We start from the raw sequence: 15,118 nt of genomic DNA, 5'->3' as shown, positions 1-15,118 counted from the left end.
TAAGATGATTGATAATTGATTGAATGGGTCAATTGATAAACGTGTAGAAAAGTTGGTCTCTCTTGTCGCAGCAGATGCATTGTGGGTAACCTGCCATTTTAACCCAATATAGGACTCCATTCTGTTGTGTGAACAACGCAATAAATAAGGGCACGAGACCAGTTTCACATTTGTAACATTATCTGTTGTATCAAAGGTAAGTGTCGCGTTTGAAATATTTTTTACAATTTTGTGAATTTTCACTTTTTTGTTCTTTAGTATCTTTTTGCAACTATATCTGCAATCATAGGGAAAACACAAGCCCGACGACCGAAAAAGCAAGCTATTATCTGCTTGTAGTAACTAGAGACCAAAGCACTCCTTTCGAATTTGACACGGTTATGCACCGGTTCTGAGTGATCTTCTGAGTACTGAAGTTTTTCAATCGATTCCTAATGGTGTCTAGAACAATCTTCAATGTGTTTATTAGTTTAAAGCGGCAATGTCCTCCATTAAATGTCGTTTTAATTGTCACTCTTGTAAAACACATTCGAATTTTCCTACCCGTTAATACGTTCCTGTTACAGCAGCCATCGTCTCCAATGCGTAAGAGGCGGGGACCTATTTGGTGAAAAACATTGCTCATTGGCGGAAAGGGAAGAGAATCCCGCCCCTCAGATCACTAAACAAGTTCCTATTGGTAGTTGTAAGAAGCCTTTACACTGTAATTCGCTCAAATTTATGTACATCTTTGCGTAATTGAGCCAGACTTCGATACAATCAGTGTTGTATACAAATAATATCAAATTATATAAGGATGTCATTGATTGGTAGGGTACTTTCTAAATGTTGTCGGTTACCTGTCCAGATGTGTACTCTGTAACTTAATGTTTGGATTAACCAAACTCAGTAACGTAATCTGATTTACTTTCAGTTACATTTGGATTCATTTCCCATTTGTTTACATTTTTAGTCATTTAGCAGACGCTCTTATCCAGAGCGACTTAGTTAGTGAGTGCATACATTTTCATACTGACCCCCCGTGGGAAACGAACCCACAACCCTGGCGGTGCAAGCGCCATGCTCTACCAACTGAGCTACAGGGGGGTCAGCCCTTAGTTATTAGACAGATCCATCAAACGCATTTGGTGTGTCTGACTTGTGGTCAGACTCGCTTAGGTGGAACAAATTTAAAGGTGCCTTTTTTCAATGATGAATTGAATCTCATTGTGATTAAAGGTGTCATAATGTATTTTGCAAACATTCTTTCTAATGTAGAAATAATCCTCTAGTTTTTCAAAAGTATCTGATTACAATATTTTTGCTGGTAATGTAACTGATTAGTTCACTACTTTGTAATCAGATTACATGCAAAAGATTACTCCCAACCCTGTTGATTGGATACAGTGTAGCTGATCATTAACCTCTTAAGGATCTTGGACTCTTTTTTTTCTCAATTTTCGCCTAAAATGACATACCTTAATCTAACTGCCTGTAGCTCAGGACCTGAAGCAAGGATATGCATATTCTTGATACTATTTGAAAGGAAACACTTTAAAGTTTGGAAATGTGAAATGAATGTAGGAGAATATAACACACTAGATCTGGTTAAAAAAAATATACAAAAAAAAAAGTGTTTCTATTTATTTTTTTGTTCCATCTTTAAAATGCAAGAGAGAGGCCACAATATTGCAGTTTAGGCGCAATTTAGATTTTGGCCACTAGATGGCGGCAGTGTGTGCAAAGTTTCAGATTGATCCAGTGAAGCATTGCAATACTGGACTGTTTTGTATCAAGTCTGCCCAAATGTGCTGAATTGGTCAATTGATACATTTTCAAGTACATAACTATAGCGAACATACATTTTGTATTATCATATCATTTGTGTAAGTTTACACACTCCCAGGAATGTCATACATGATGGATCATTAGCTTATACACTAACTTTCACACATCTAGATGGCGGGGTGGGTGTGTAGCCAGAGACCCTAACCCAGTTCCTACATTTGAATATAAAAATGGATTTAATCAAACAAAACTATGCTACATTTTATCTCTGGGACCCTCAGGATGACAAATCAGAGCAAGATTACTGAATGTAAGTACATTATTTACCTTCAGAGGTGAATGTATCAAACCAGTTGCCATAATGCATTTTTTGTTGTTGTGCACCCAAATCAAACAATAGCATGGTATTTTTTCACTGTAATAGCTACTGTAAATTGGACAGTGCAGTTAGATTAACAAGAATTTAATATTTCTGCCCATAAAAGACATGTCTATGTCCTGGAAAGTTTGCTGTTACTTACAGCAGTCATGCTAATCACATTAGCGCACATTAGCTCAACCGTCCCGTATATGGGACACTGATCCCGTAGAGGTTAATAGACCAAACAATGCACTTTTATGGTTTCAGAGCTAAAAAAAATTGTATCTCACCTAAAATCAAATGCCTCTGTCTCTGATGAAAGCATGGCATTTGGAAATATGTTGACACGTCGCATTGTGGTGTTTAGCAGGCTAACATGGTTTTACGCTGCAATTTGATATCTAGCTACACTTCCATTAACATTCCTGTCTCAATTTCGCTTTTATTCAGGTAATTTGTAGGCGCCATGGCCCGTACCAAGCAGACAGCCCGTAAATCTACTGGAGGCAAAGCCCCACGTAAGCAGCTGGCCACCAAAGCTGCCCGCAAGAGCGCCCCTTCTACTGGTGGGGTCAAGAAGCCCCATCGTTACAGGTGATGCAGAGTGACAAAACGCATAGTGCCTGAACACACAGGCTTTGACCCACCTGGTGTCGTGGTCTCTCCTTTAATCATTTTATGTAGATAAAGGACCACAGTGGTGTTACTTAATTACTGTGTTTCCCTCCAGGCCTGGTACTGTGGCCCTGCGTGAGATCCGTCGGTACCAGAAGTCCACTGAGCTGCTGATCCGCAAGCTGCCCTTCCAGCGCCTGGTGAGAGAAATCGCTCAGGACTTCAAGACTGATCTGCGTTTCCAGAGTGCAGCCATTGGAGCCCTGCAGGTCAGTGTTTATGATTTTCGTTAACCCACCAAATAACACTGTAAAGCCTATCAGGAATTTGTACACTTAAAGGGATACTTAGGAATTTTGGCAATGAGGCCCTTTATCTACTTTCGCAGAGTCTGATGAACTGGTGGATGCCATATTTATGTCTCTGTCCAGTATGAAGAAAGTTAGTTAGGTTCGCGAGCCAATGCTAACTAGTTAGCGTTAGCACAATGACAAAGTCTATAGGTATCTGCATGCTTGTAGATACCATAGACGTTTAGTCATTGCACTAATGCTAGTTAGCATTGGCTCGAGAAACTAATTTTCTTCATACTGGACATAAAAATGATATCCACAAGTTAGTCTGTTGATAAAGGGCCTAATTGCCAAAATCCTGAAGTATCCCTTTAAAGGTGGTGGCCTGCTGGCAGGACTCTCCCCAAATGTTCGAAGAATGCATTGGTCCATACCAAGTTACAGTGCTTATGCATGTCAACTGAATTGAACTTGTGTTTTTGTCTGCAGGAGGCCAGCGAGGCTTACCTGGTTGGTCTGTTTGAGGACACCAACTTGTGCGCAATCCATGCCAAGCGTGTCACCATCATGCCCAAAGACATCCAGCTGGCTCGTCGTATCCGTGGGGAGCGTGCTTAGACGCCTCCCTAATTTACCTCTCCTCAGTTTGTCTTCTCCTCCCTTCCCACTTTTCCTTATAAGTAGCTTGATTTGAGTAATGATGTGACAAAAGTAAAGTGTGTGTAGTCTTGTCCCCCTTAGTTCTCTTAGCAGCAAACTTTTAGGGTACTTTGTGTATCATGTATCTGTTTTGAAGCTGATCTGAGTCACACCTTTAATGTGTATGCAAATCAGCACAACAAAGGGTGCATGCATGAAGCATCTTGGGCAGGCATTCCCCTCCTACTATTGACGATACTATTACATTTATTATAACGGGGTTGTTTTCTAATTGATATACATGCATTATTTTTTACATGTACCATTTAATTTTTTTCTTTTACTAGTATTTCTACTGTTTACAGGATACAATGGTTAATTCTGTTCTGAAATTGATCAATAAAAAATACATTGCATGACAAATATTGCAAAGGCCTATGTGTAGCATAACGTTTATGTATTTCTCCCATGTTTTTATCCAGTTAATATTTTAATTCCTTTCTCAGGTTGTGATACCGTTTTCTTACTGGTTTTGAGTTTCTGTAATTTTAAGCAGACATTTGTAATATCCAGAATTCTCATACAAAGGTGATAATAAACTACTGTTCCACAACTGGTTGAGTAAAGTGATTGACCTATACAAAGTACTGAGTTGCATGCTGCTGGCAATGGTATTTTAATCGATTTACTGTATATTTTAAATAGTGAGTTTCATTCAGTCGTTTTGAAGAACTGTCATATTCATTGGGGGAAAAAGTACCCAATTGTTTTACTTGATTAAAGATACCTTTTTAATAGAAAATGACAAGTGAAAGTTGCCAGTGAAATACTACTTCAGTAAAATTATCTTAAATATACTCATGTAAAAAGTGTAAATCATTTCAAATTCCTTATTAAGCAAACGGCTCTTAAATTTTTTTTTTTTTTACGGATAGCCAGGGGCACACTAACACATGTACAAACAAAGCATGTCCATACTGTCCAATCTCTCTATACATCACATATTTATACTCTGGACTCCGACATTGCTCGTCCTAATTTATATTTCTTCATTCCATTTTTTTGATTTGTGAATTGTTAGATATTCCTGCACGGTTGGAGCAAGGAACACATTTCGCAATAACCTCTGCTAAATTTGTATGCGACTGATTTGTGTTTAGTGAGTGCCTGATCAGAGGCAGTAGGGATGTTCTTGGTAAAGCAGTGGGGATGACCAGGGATGTTCTCTTGGTAAGTGCATGAATTGGACCCTTTTCCTGTACTGCTAAGCATTCAAAATGTAAAGAGTACTTTTGGGTGTCGGGAAAATGTATGGAGTAAAAAGTACTTTTATTTTTAGGAGTTTTCGAAAATATAAATAGTAAAGATCGCTAGCAGGTAGGCTACGATGTTCGCTTATGAAATTCTGAGACTGATACAAAGTAACATTCAGTGGAGTACAAAAAAACTATCCAAAGATCATGTGCCTGAAGCGCCACAAAAGAAACGAAACAAGAAATGTTTGTATACACTGTTGCATTCTGGGAGAAATGATTGACATAGCGGCCATTTTCCCGCTTGACGCTTGTTCCCATTGTGGATACGAGGAAGAAAATACTGACACGACCAGACAAGCTAAACACTTCTCACATCCTTTTTAACCACTTTTGGTATAGGTAAGTCAAACACTCGACTGCTTTTAATTTACGTGAACTTCACATTTGAAAAGTTTCAAATTGCTTCAATTCTGGTGTTATTTAGTTGGAAATCCATTTCATTTTCGTCGTAGAGAAAAATAACAAACCCGACTGTCGAAACCGCACAGAATTGCAGCCTTTTCTATACCTAGTGCAGCCGGAGAAAATTGTTTCAAATTATGCGCGGGTTCGCTTCGGTTGTACGCAGGCTTTGGGGGTCGAAGTCCGTTTCTGTACCAACATACGAGTTCCCTGAGATGTCTTCTTTTATGTACATTAGTTGTTTGATGAGATTGTCAAACAGCGGTTTATTTAAATATCAAAGTTTTAGTGCTACTCCTTTGCTCTTCTGCCTTTGGTCTTTATCCCGTTTGCGCATCAAGCAGCCGCCATCATCACAGCTGAGTGGGCGGGGCTACTAACAACGTCTGGGAGCTGTAGATCCCGCCTCCTCTTGATAGAACACACGCTGATTGGCCTTAGTCATATGTTTACACAATTAGATTGATGAAACCAACCAATGCCGTTGTTTTCCCCGTTGATTGATTGTTTGGCCCACTGTCGACTTTGATTGGGGGAGATTCATGTTGTAGCCTCTCAACACTTTTTGTTCTAGATGTGTTCAATGACAATGAGTGGAACACCCTATTACTGTACAGAAATACTCTTGTTTCACAGGGCTTTTCAAATTTTGTGAAAGTTTTGAATCAGCTGAGATAAAGGATGGATACAAATTTAGTGACTTGATTATCAGGTATAATTGCAATGACTAAAAGTTAACATTTTTAAGCTATAGTAATTATTATATCTCAAGTCTATGTATGTGGTTCTCCCCTTTATTCAGGTGATTTGTTGGCACCATGGCCCGTACCAAGCAGACAGCCCGTAAATCTACTGGAGGCAAAGCCCCACGTAAGCAGCTGGCCACCAAAGCTGCCCGCAAGAGCGCCCCTTCTACTGGTGGGGTCAAGAAGCCTCATCGCTACAGGTGATGCAGAGTGAGAGAGGCTGAAAGGTCTTACCAAAACTGCCCTCTGTCCCTGAACCACACTACTGGCCCTTATTATGACTCCATCACCACCTGATGCAAGATAGAAGGATTTAGGCCTAAAGAGTTTGATGACATGTTTGACTCTGGATTTTTGTAATGAATCCATACAGTGGTGTTAGTCATGGGATTCTTCTAACTGTGTGTGTTTCCCTCCAGGCCTGGTACTGTGGCCCTGCGTGAGATCCGTCGTTACCAGAAGTCCACTGAGCTGCTGATCCGCAAGCTGCCCTTCCAGCGCCTGGTGAGAGAAATCGCTCAGGACTTCAAGACTGATCTGCGTTTCCAGAGTGCAGCCATTGGAGCCCTGCAGGTCAGTGGTACACCATCACCCCAACTAAGGGACACAAACACCCACCATCACAGTTGTAGTTGCTGTCATAAACCACATCTCTCAAGTTTGAGGAAGGAGGAAAATAATTGCATTATATTGATGCTTTTTAAAAATCACACACTTAAGAGGAATGCTTCGATCATGTGCCTGAGTGTATCACAAAATACAATTTTATAGGCTGATATTATCCACACATTTTTAAGTGTGTTGTTGTGAGCCATTTCTCCAACGTGCTCTTTGTTGTTTGCAGGAGGCCAGCGAGGCTTACCTGGTTGGTCTGTTTGAGGACACCAACTTGTGTGCCATCCACGCCAAGCGTGTCACCATCATGCCCAAAGACATCCAGCTGGCTCGTCGTATCCGTGGGGAGCGTGCTTAGACGCCTCCCTGATTTACCTCTCCTCCCCTCACCAGTCTGTCTTCCTCTTCCCTCTCCTCTTATGTTGGTAGTGATTAGAGAAACAATGATTATGATAAGAATAACGTGTATAGTGGTGTTTTCTTAGTACTCTCGGCAGCAGACTATTATAGGGTACTGTCTATTGTGCATGTACCTGCTTGTTGCTGGTCAGATCCCCCACCACCACACCAACATCAAATCAGATGTTCCATTGTCATGATGCCATGTGGAGAGATCAGATAAAACATAGAAGACATGGAATCTGAGATAGGTGGTAGTCACAGGAGGAAGGGGTTAGGTTTTTGTCTGCAGAGGGGAGTAACTCTTTCTCTGCAGGGTGCTAGAACAACTGACCTAGTCCCCTTCCTCCTTCCCCACTCGACCAGTGAAATGGAGACTGAGCTGGTATCTTTCATGTCAACACATGAATGAGTCCAGCCCTCCCCCTCCCCACCTTTGTGTGTGAGCGTGTAGATTCTGATCAGCACAGCAAATTGTATACAATTCAAAAACATCTCTGGAGCAATTGGTTATTATTACAATATTGATCATTATCATGGTTATTATCTTTTCTTTTCTTTTTTATGCTTACACACCTTTTTCATAGTGGAAAAAAGATTTGTGAATTAATTGGAGATGGGGGAGATTCGAATTAAATTTTGTACAGAAAACAAAATTGAGCTAAGCTATCGTTTCTACAGGTGTTGAAGCTTGTGATTTATTTTGACTGTCAAAGGGGATCCTTGATTGTTCACTCTCATTTCATTGCCTCTTATCTGATTGACACTATTTTCCCTTCCCTTTGTCTTTGAATTCTCAAATTTGGCTTCTGTGATAAATAATTGGAGACTGCATTTTAAGGCTTTTGCAAACAAATAGTGAATCCAGTGATATTCTTTGTGATCACTCCTGAGGGGCCTTGTTGTGAGGTTTATGAAACTTGGTGGTCAATGCTGTCTTGCAAACCAAAAATAGTCTAATTGGTAAAGTGATCATGTATGTTAATGTTATGTGAGCTATAAATGGGATGGTCAGGGATATTTAGTCCTCCCCCTTCACTTCGCTCCAGATCCTACATCTGTGTAACGTTTCTCAGGTTGATGTGTCACCCTTTTAACTTAAATCATTTTGATTTCTTAATTTGAATTTGAAATGTTGAAATAAAACAATGTTTGTAATTTCCAGATTTCTCATATAAGGTGGTAATAAATGGATGTTACACACACACATCTGTCTGTCTGTTTAGTTCATTGACTGTCAATCATTTACTAACATAGATATTTTATATTATGGCCAGAGCTGTAAAAAGCACACCTTTGATCAAACGACCATTATGTTAGTTAGGTTTGTTTACTATTACTATCACAATCTGGTGTTCTCCTGAATGCATTAACGATCTCAGTTAAATGTTGTTTCAAATACAGGATAAAATAGATGATAATATGTGTGATTATACTTTTTTTTTTTTATCCTTGTGAAAAGGAGTTACACAGAAAGTGTCCAGTACTGAGTTTTGAGGCAAAACTTGGTTTGTTCTCTTTATAATTTTTAGAGCTAAAAAACGACCAGTAGAAAGCAGTAAAGTACCACATTTGAACAACGAGCCATGTAGACAAGCCATACTCTGAATGAAGTGAAGTCCATGGATGGAGGGGTATCCGTAGAGCCCTATACTAAACATTATTTTAGGTATCCCTTCAACAATATTCAGACCATTGGAGCTGTGCTGCTGAATCTGAGATACAACTGAAACCTTACAGAAACAGCATTGTATCAGATAAGTTAGGCCTAGACCACAGTGTCATGCTATGTGTCCAGGTTTTTATGTGAAGTCTTCAAATCAGAGAGAGAATGTTCAAAAAGGGCTCAGTTTCTTTATTTCTTCAGTCATCACCTTGATAAATACATTAACACTAGCATAAAAACTGGGTTCAGCCTCAGAGACCCTTGCTGTCTCTTCAACATTCACAATTTTTATACTGGCCCCCCGTGGGAATTGAACCCACAACCCTAGCGTTGCAAATGCCATGCTCTACCAACTGAGCTACATCCCTGCCGACCATTCCCTCCCCTACCCTGGGCCAATTGTGCACCGCCCCATGGGTCTCCCGGTCGCGGCTTGCTACGACAGAGCCTGGATTCGAACCAGGATCTCTAGTGGCACAGCACAGTGGCAGTGGTCTTAGATCACTGCACCACTCGGGAGGTAAAGATTGAATCTGTCTTCTTAACTTTTAGAATTTCCCAATGAACAAGTATATCTGAAGTTTTCCACCATGTTGCTTAACATGTTCCGGAAACTAATAGAAACCTGTTTATTATGGTAATCAAAATATGTGCATAGGAAGTGAGGGGACGCAGCCTAATTAAATTAGGCTACGTCCCCTTAATTCAGGCTATGTCTCCTTAATTCCTGTGCACATACCTATCTACTCAGGTGCTACTTTTTCTATTGTAGGCGTAGTTTGCGGACTTGTTCATTTTAACAAGTCTGCAAACAAATCTGTTAATAATGCCTACAATATAAAAAAGCAGCACCTGATTAGAAATGCTAATCAGGGTTGTTGTCCTCTGAAGTAAATTAGGGTAATGATCTATTGTGTACATCAATTTGTGTGTGAGTGTGTCGGGCAGCAGGACAGAAAGGTCTTTATTCTCTGATTCAGGAATAGCTGTCCCTCACTCCTAGTTTCCACCCACACTGACCTTCTAATCTAGCCACCGGATCAGTGTCCTTGTCAATTACTGTCACACACCTGACAATCTGTACACACAGAGGCACACTCAAATATGTACAGTATGTACAGCTACCATACAGATTAACACCAGCATAAACACACAACAGTAGGTACACAGACAGGAGAGACCGAAATAAAAGCAGGCTAGGTACGTTTATTAAAGGAAGAAATACTATATACACGTAGGTCGTCAACTGTAAATAGCAAAAGCACAATGTAGCCTACAGACATTGCAGCAAAGTCAGATTGTATTTTTTGCCATTTCGTTTTATTGAATTACAAGAAACACTAGACCCTTGCTATAATTCGAAATAAAATCTAATTCTAAAGCAGTAACATTTTCTTGATTCCTATTCATTTATCTGTGTCCACATATCCTGATTGTTGTGTCTACACTCTTAGAAAAAAGGGTTCCAAAAGGGTTCTTTGGCTGTCCCCACTGGAACCAAAAGGTTTCTACCTGGAACCAAAAAGGGTTATTCAAAGGGTTCTTCTATGGGGACAGCCGAATAACCGTTTTAGGTTCTAGATAGTACCTTTTTCTCTAAGAGTGTATTACCTCTGTAATGTGACTTTAGCTATAGTACTTACCTACAGATGAAGTGCACCACTGAACTACACAGTACATCAGAGAAAGTTGTATAGATGTGCTATTATTTTATTATTTTTTCACTATATACACAGAAAAATAAATAAAACGCAACATGTAAAGTCTTGGTCCAATGTGTCATGAGCTGAAATAAAAGATCCCAGAAATGTTCCATATGCACAAAATTCAAAATGCTTATTTCTCAAAAATGTTGTGCACAAATTTGTTTACATCGCTATTAATGAGAGGTGTGGCATATCAGGTGTGGTATATCAAGAAGCTGATTAAACAGCATGATCACTACACAGGTGCACCTTGTGCTGGGGACAATAAAAGGCCACTCTAAAATGTGCAGTTTTGTCACACAACACAATGCCACAGATGTCTCAAGTTTTGATGGAGCGTGCAATTGGCATGCTGACTGCAGGAATGTCCACTAGAGCTGTTGCCAGAGAATTGAATGTTAATTTCTCTACCATAAGCCGCCGCCTCCAACTTGTTGGAGCCCGGCATGCTAGTTGGCTGTGGCGTCATATGACTAGGTGCCCTGGACGGTTTTCACGGAAGAATACTGTACCAAGTTAGCTAGCTGAATAAACTAAGTTAGTCTATTCCTAGAAAACATTGAACTGCTGTAGTTTACAACATTATAGTTTCTGAGGTGGAAGTTGGGAGAGTTATATTTGGGTGTTTCAGTGAAACGTAAGTGAGGGAGGCCCCACTCTCTCGCTTTCCCAGATGTTTAGTTCATTTCATTCCGATCTCCTTTGCATTATTGTAGCCATTTTCTGTAGCCTGTCAACTATGCCTCTGTCTATCCCTGTTATCTCCTCTCCGCACAGGCTATACAAACTGCCTCACACTGCGTGGCTGCTGCCTCTCTAATCTGGTGGTCCCTGCACGCACGACCCACGTGGAGTTCCAGGTCTCCGGCAGCCTCTGGAACTGCCGTTCTGCGGCCAACAAGGCAGAGTTCATCTCATCCTATGCTACCCTCCAGTCCCTCGACTTCTTGGCGCTGACGGAAACATGGATTACCACTGAAAACACTGCTACTCCTACTGCTCTCTCCTCGTCTGACCATGTGTTCTCGCATACCCCGAGAGCATCTGGTCAGCGGGGTGGTGGCACAGGAATCCTCATCTCTCCCAAGTGGACATTCTCTCTTTTTCCCCTGACCCATCTGTCTATCTCCTCATTTGAATTCCATGTTGTCACAGTCACTAGCCCATTCAAGCTTAACATCCTTGTCATTTATCGCCCTCCAGGTTCCCTTGGAGAGTTCATCAATGAGCTTGACGCCTTGATAAGTTCCTTTCCTGAGGATGGCTCACCCCTCACAGTTCTGGGTGACTTCAACCTCCCTACGTCTACCTTTGACTCATTTCTCTCTGCCTCCTTCTTTCCACTCCTCTCCTCTTTTGACCTCACCCTCTCACCGTCCCCCCTACTCACAAGGCAGGCAATACGCTTGACCTCATCTTTACTAGATGCTGTTCTTCTACTAATCTCACTGCAACTCCCCTCCATGTCTCCGACCACTACTTTGTATCCTTTTCTCTCTCACTCTCCTCCAACACTACTCACTCTGCCCCTACTCAGATGGTAATGCGCCGTCGCAACCTTCGCTCTCTCTCTCCCGCTACTCTCTCCTCTTCCATCCTATCATCTCTTCCCTCTGCTCAATCCTTCTCCCTCCAATCTCCTGATTCTGCCTCCTCAACCCTCCTCTCCCCCCTTTCTGCATCCTTTGACTCTCTATGTCCCCTATCCTCCCGGCCGGCTCGGTCCTCCCCTCCTACTCCGTGGCTTGACGACTCATTGCGAGCTCACAGAACAGGGCTCCGGGCAGCCGAGCGGAAATGGAGGAAAACTAGACTCCCTGCGGACCTGGCATCTTTTCACTCCCTCCTCTCTACATTTTCTTTATCTGTTTCTGCTGCTAAAGCCACTTTCTACCACTCTACATTCCAAGCATCTGCCTCTAACCCTAGAAAGCTCTTTGCCACCTTCTCCTCCCTTCTGAATCCTCCTCCCCCCCCCCTCCTCCCTCTCTGTGGATGACTTCGTCAACCATTTTGAAAAGAAGGTTGACGACATCCGATCCTCGTTTGTTAAGTCAAATGACACTGCTGGTCCTGCTCACACTGCCCTACCCTATGCTTTGACTTCTTTCTCCCCTCTCTCTCCAGATGAAATCTTGCGACTTGTGACAGCCGGCCGCCCAACAACCTGCCCGCTTGACCCTATCCCCTCCTCTCTTCTCCAGACCATCTCCGGTGACCTTCTCCCTTACCTCACCTCGCTCATCAACTCATCCTTGACCGCTGGCTATGTCCCTTCCGTCTTCAAGAGAGCGAGAGTTGCACCCCTTCTCAAAAAACCACCACTCGATCCCTCCGATGTCAACAACTACAGACCAGTATCCCTTCTTTCTTTTCTCTCCAAAACTCTTGAGCGTGCCGTCTTTAGCCAACTCTCTTGCTATCTCTCTCAGAATGACCTTCTTGATCCAAACCAGTCAGGTCTCAAGACTGGTCATTCAACTGAGACTGCTCTTATCTGTGTCACGGAGGCTCTCCGCACTGCTAAAGCTAACTCTCTCTCCTCTGCTCTTGTCCTTCTAGACCTGTCTGCTGCCTTTGATACTGTGAACCATCAGATCCTCCTCTCCACCCTCTCCGAGTTGGGCATCTCCAGCGCGGCTCACTCTTGGATTGCGTCCTACCTGACCAGTCGCTCCTACCAAGTGGCGTGGCGAGAATCTGTCTCCGCACCACGTGCTCTCACCACTGGTGTCCCCCAGGGCTCAGTTCTAGGCCCTCTCCTATTCTCGCTATACACCAAGTCACTTGGCTCTGTCATATCCTCACATGGCCTCTCCTATCATTGCTATGCAGACGACACACAACAAATCTTCTCCTTTCCTCCTTCTGATAACCCGGTGGCGAATCACATCTCTGCATGTCTGGGAGACATATCAGTGTGGATGACGGATCACCACCTCAAGCTGAACCTTGGCAAGACGGAGCTGCTCTTCCTCCCGGGGAAGGACTGCCCATTCCATGATCTCGCCATCACGGTTGACAACTCCGTTGTGTCCTCCTCCCAGAGTGCGAAGAGCCTTTGGTCGTGACCCTGGACAACACCCTGTCGTTCTCCGCTAACATCAAGGCAGTGACCCGATCCTGTAGGTTCATGCTCTACAACATTCGAAGAGTACGACCCTGCCTTACACAGGAAGTGGCACAGGTCCTAATCCAGGCACTTGTCATCTCCCGTCTGGATTACTGCAACTCGCTGTTGGCTGGGCTCCCTGCCTGTGCCATTAAACCCCTACAACTCATCCAGAATGCCGCAGCCCGTCTGGTGTTCAACCTTCCCAAGTTCTCTCACGTCACCCCGCTCCTCCGCACACTCCACTGGCTTCCAGTTGAAGCTTGCATCTGCTACAAGACCATGGTACTTGCCTACGGAGCTGTGAGGGGAACGGCACCTCCATACCTTAAGGCTCTGATCAGTCCCTACACCCAAACGAGGGCATTGCGTTCATCCACCTCTGGCCTGCTGGCCCCCCTTCCTCTGCGGAAGCACAGTTCCCGCTCAGCCCAGTCAAAACTGTTCGCTGCTCTGGCACCCCAATGGTGGAACAAGCTCCCTCACGACGCCAGGACAGCGGAGTCACTTGAAACCCCACCTCTTTAAGGTATACCTGGGATAGGATAAAGTAATCCTTCTACCCCCCCTTACCCCACCCCAAAGAAAGAAAAAAAACATATTGTAAAGTGGTTATCCCACTAACTATAAGGTGAATGCACCATTTTGTAAGTCGCTCTGGATAAGAGTGTCTGCTAAATGACGTAAATGTAATGTAAATGTAAATTTTAGAGAATTTGGCAGTACGTCCAACCGGCTTCACAACCGCAACCACGCCAGCCCAGGACCTCCACATCCAGCTTCTTCACCTGCGGGATCGTCTGAGACCAGCCACCCGGACAGCTGATGAAACTGGGCTTGCACAACCGAATAATTTCTGCACAAACGGTCAGAAACAGTCTCAGGGAGGCTCATCTGCGTGCTCATCATCCTCACCAGGGTCTTGACCTGTCGTAACCGATTTCAGTGGGAAAATGGCACGCTGTAGAAGTGTGCTCTTCACTAATTAATTCTGGTTTCAATTGTACCGGGCAGATGGCGTTGTGTGGGGGCAAGTGGTTTGCTGATGTCAATGTTGTGAACAGAGTGCCCCATGGTGGTTGTGGGGTTATGGTATGGGCAGGCATAAGCTACGGACAACGAACACAATTACATTTTATCGATGGCAACTTGAATGCACAGAGATACCATGACGAGATCCTGAGGCCCATTGTTGTGCCATTCATCCACCGCCATCACCTCATGTTTCAGCATGATGATGCACTGTCCCATGTCGCAAGGATCTGTAGACAATTCCTGGAAGCTGATAATGTCCCAGTTCTTCCATGGCCTGCATACTCACCAGACATGTCACCCATTGAGCATTTTTGTGATGCTCTGGATTGACGACCACGACAGCGTGTTCCAGTGCCTGCCAATGGTGAAAACCGTTAGCGGTCTTTTCCATTGTCCGTGGCTTGCACTATCTACCAGCCAGCTCTAGCCTGGTCAATTATTGGCCA

General features: G+C 43.1%; 2 protein-coding genes across 2 annotated transcripts; both read left to right on the top strand.

Moving 5' to 3' along the window:
• Positions 1 to 99: 99 nt before the first annotated feature.
• Positions 100 to 4,288, top strand: LOC121567512 (histone H3.3A). The gene is made up of 4 exons (XM_041877606.1): positions 100 to 196; positions 2,579 to 2,722; positions 2,859 to 3,012; positions 3,526 to 4,288. The coding sequence occupies exons 2-4, from the start codon at positions 2,595 to 2,597 to the stop codon at positions 3,652 to 3,654; spliced, it is 411 nt and encodes a 136-aa protein (XP_041733540.1). The 5' UTR covers positions 100 to 196; positions 2,579 to 2,594; the 3' UTR covers positions 3,655 to 4,288.
• Positions 4,289 to 5,224: 936 nt separating this feature from the next.
• Positions 5,225 to 8,360, top strand: LOC121567513 (histone H3.3A). The gene is made up of 4 exons (XM_041877607.1): positions 5,225 to 5,330; positions 6,196 to 6,339; positions 6,559 to 6,712; positions 6,984 to 8,360. Exons 2-4 carry the CDS (start codon positions 6,212 to 6,214, stop codon positions 7,110 to 7,112), a joined length of 411 nt encoding a protein of 136 aa, XP_041733541.1. The 5' UTR covers positions 5,225 to 5,330; positions 6,196 to 6,211; the 3' UTR covers positions 7,113 to 8,360.
• Positions 8,361 to 15,118: the final 6,758 nt, after the last annotated feature.

The sequence above is a fragment of the Coregonus clupeaformis genome, chromosome 6, assembly GCF_020615455.1.
Source record: "Coregonus clupeaformis isolate EN_2021a chromosome 6, ASM2061545v1, whole genome shotgun sequence".
Classification (NCBI taxonomy): Eukaryota; Metazoa; Chordata; class Actinopteri; order Salmoniformes; family Salmonidae; genus Coregonus; species Coregonus clupeaformis.
Note: the sequence above shows the minus strand (reverse complement) of the source record. Positions and strands in the feature narration are given on the sequence as shown.

Excerpts from the sequence above, each read along its gene's own strand:
- LOC121567512 (XM_041877606.1), top strand. The coding sequence starts at position 2,595 with ATGGCCCGTACCAAGCAGACAGCCCGTAAATCTACTGGAGGCAAAGCC. Across the intron at positions 2,723-2,858 it reads AAGAAGCCCCATCGTTACAG|GCCTGGTACTGTGGCCCTGC; the intron begins GTGATGCAGAGT and ends GTTTCCCTCCAG. Across the intron at positions 3,013-3,525 it reads CAGCCATTGGAGCCCTGCAG|GAGGCCAGCGAGGCTTACCT; the intron begins GTCAGTGTTTAT and ends TTTTGTCTGCAG.
- LOC121567513 (XM_041877607.1), top strand. The coding sequence starts at position 6,212 with ATGGCCCGTACCAAGCAGACAGCCCGTAAATCTACTGGAGGCAAAGCC. Across the intron at positions 6,340-6,558 it reads AAGAAGCCTCATCGCTACAG|GCCTGGTACTGTGGCCCTGC; the intron begins GTGATGCAGAGT and ends GTTTCCCTCCAG. Across the intron at positions 6,713-6,983 it reads CAGCCATTGGAGCCCTGCAG|GAGGCCAGCGAGGCTTACCT; the intron begins GTCAGTGGTACA and ends TGTTGTTTGCAG.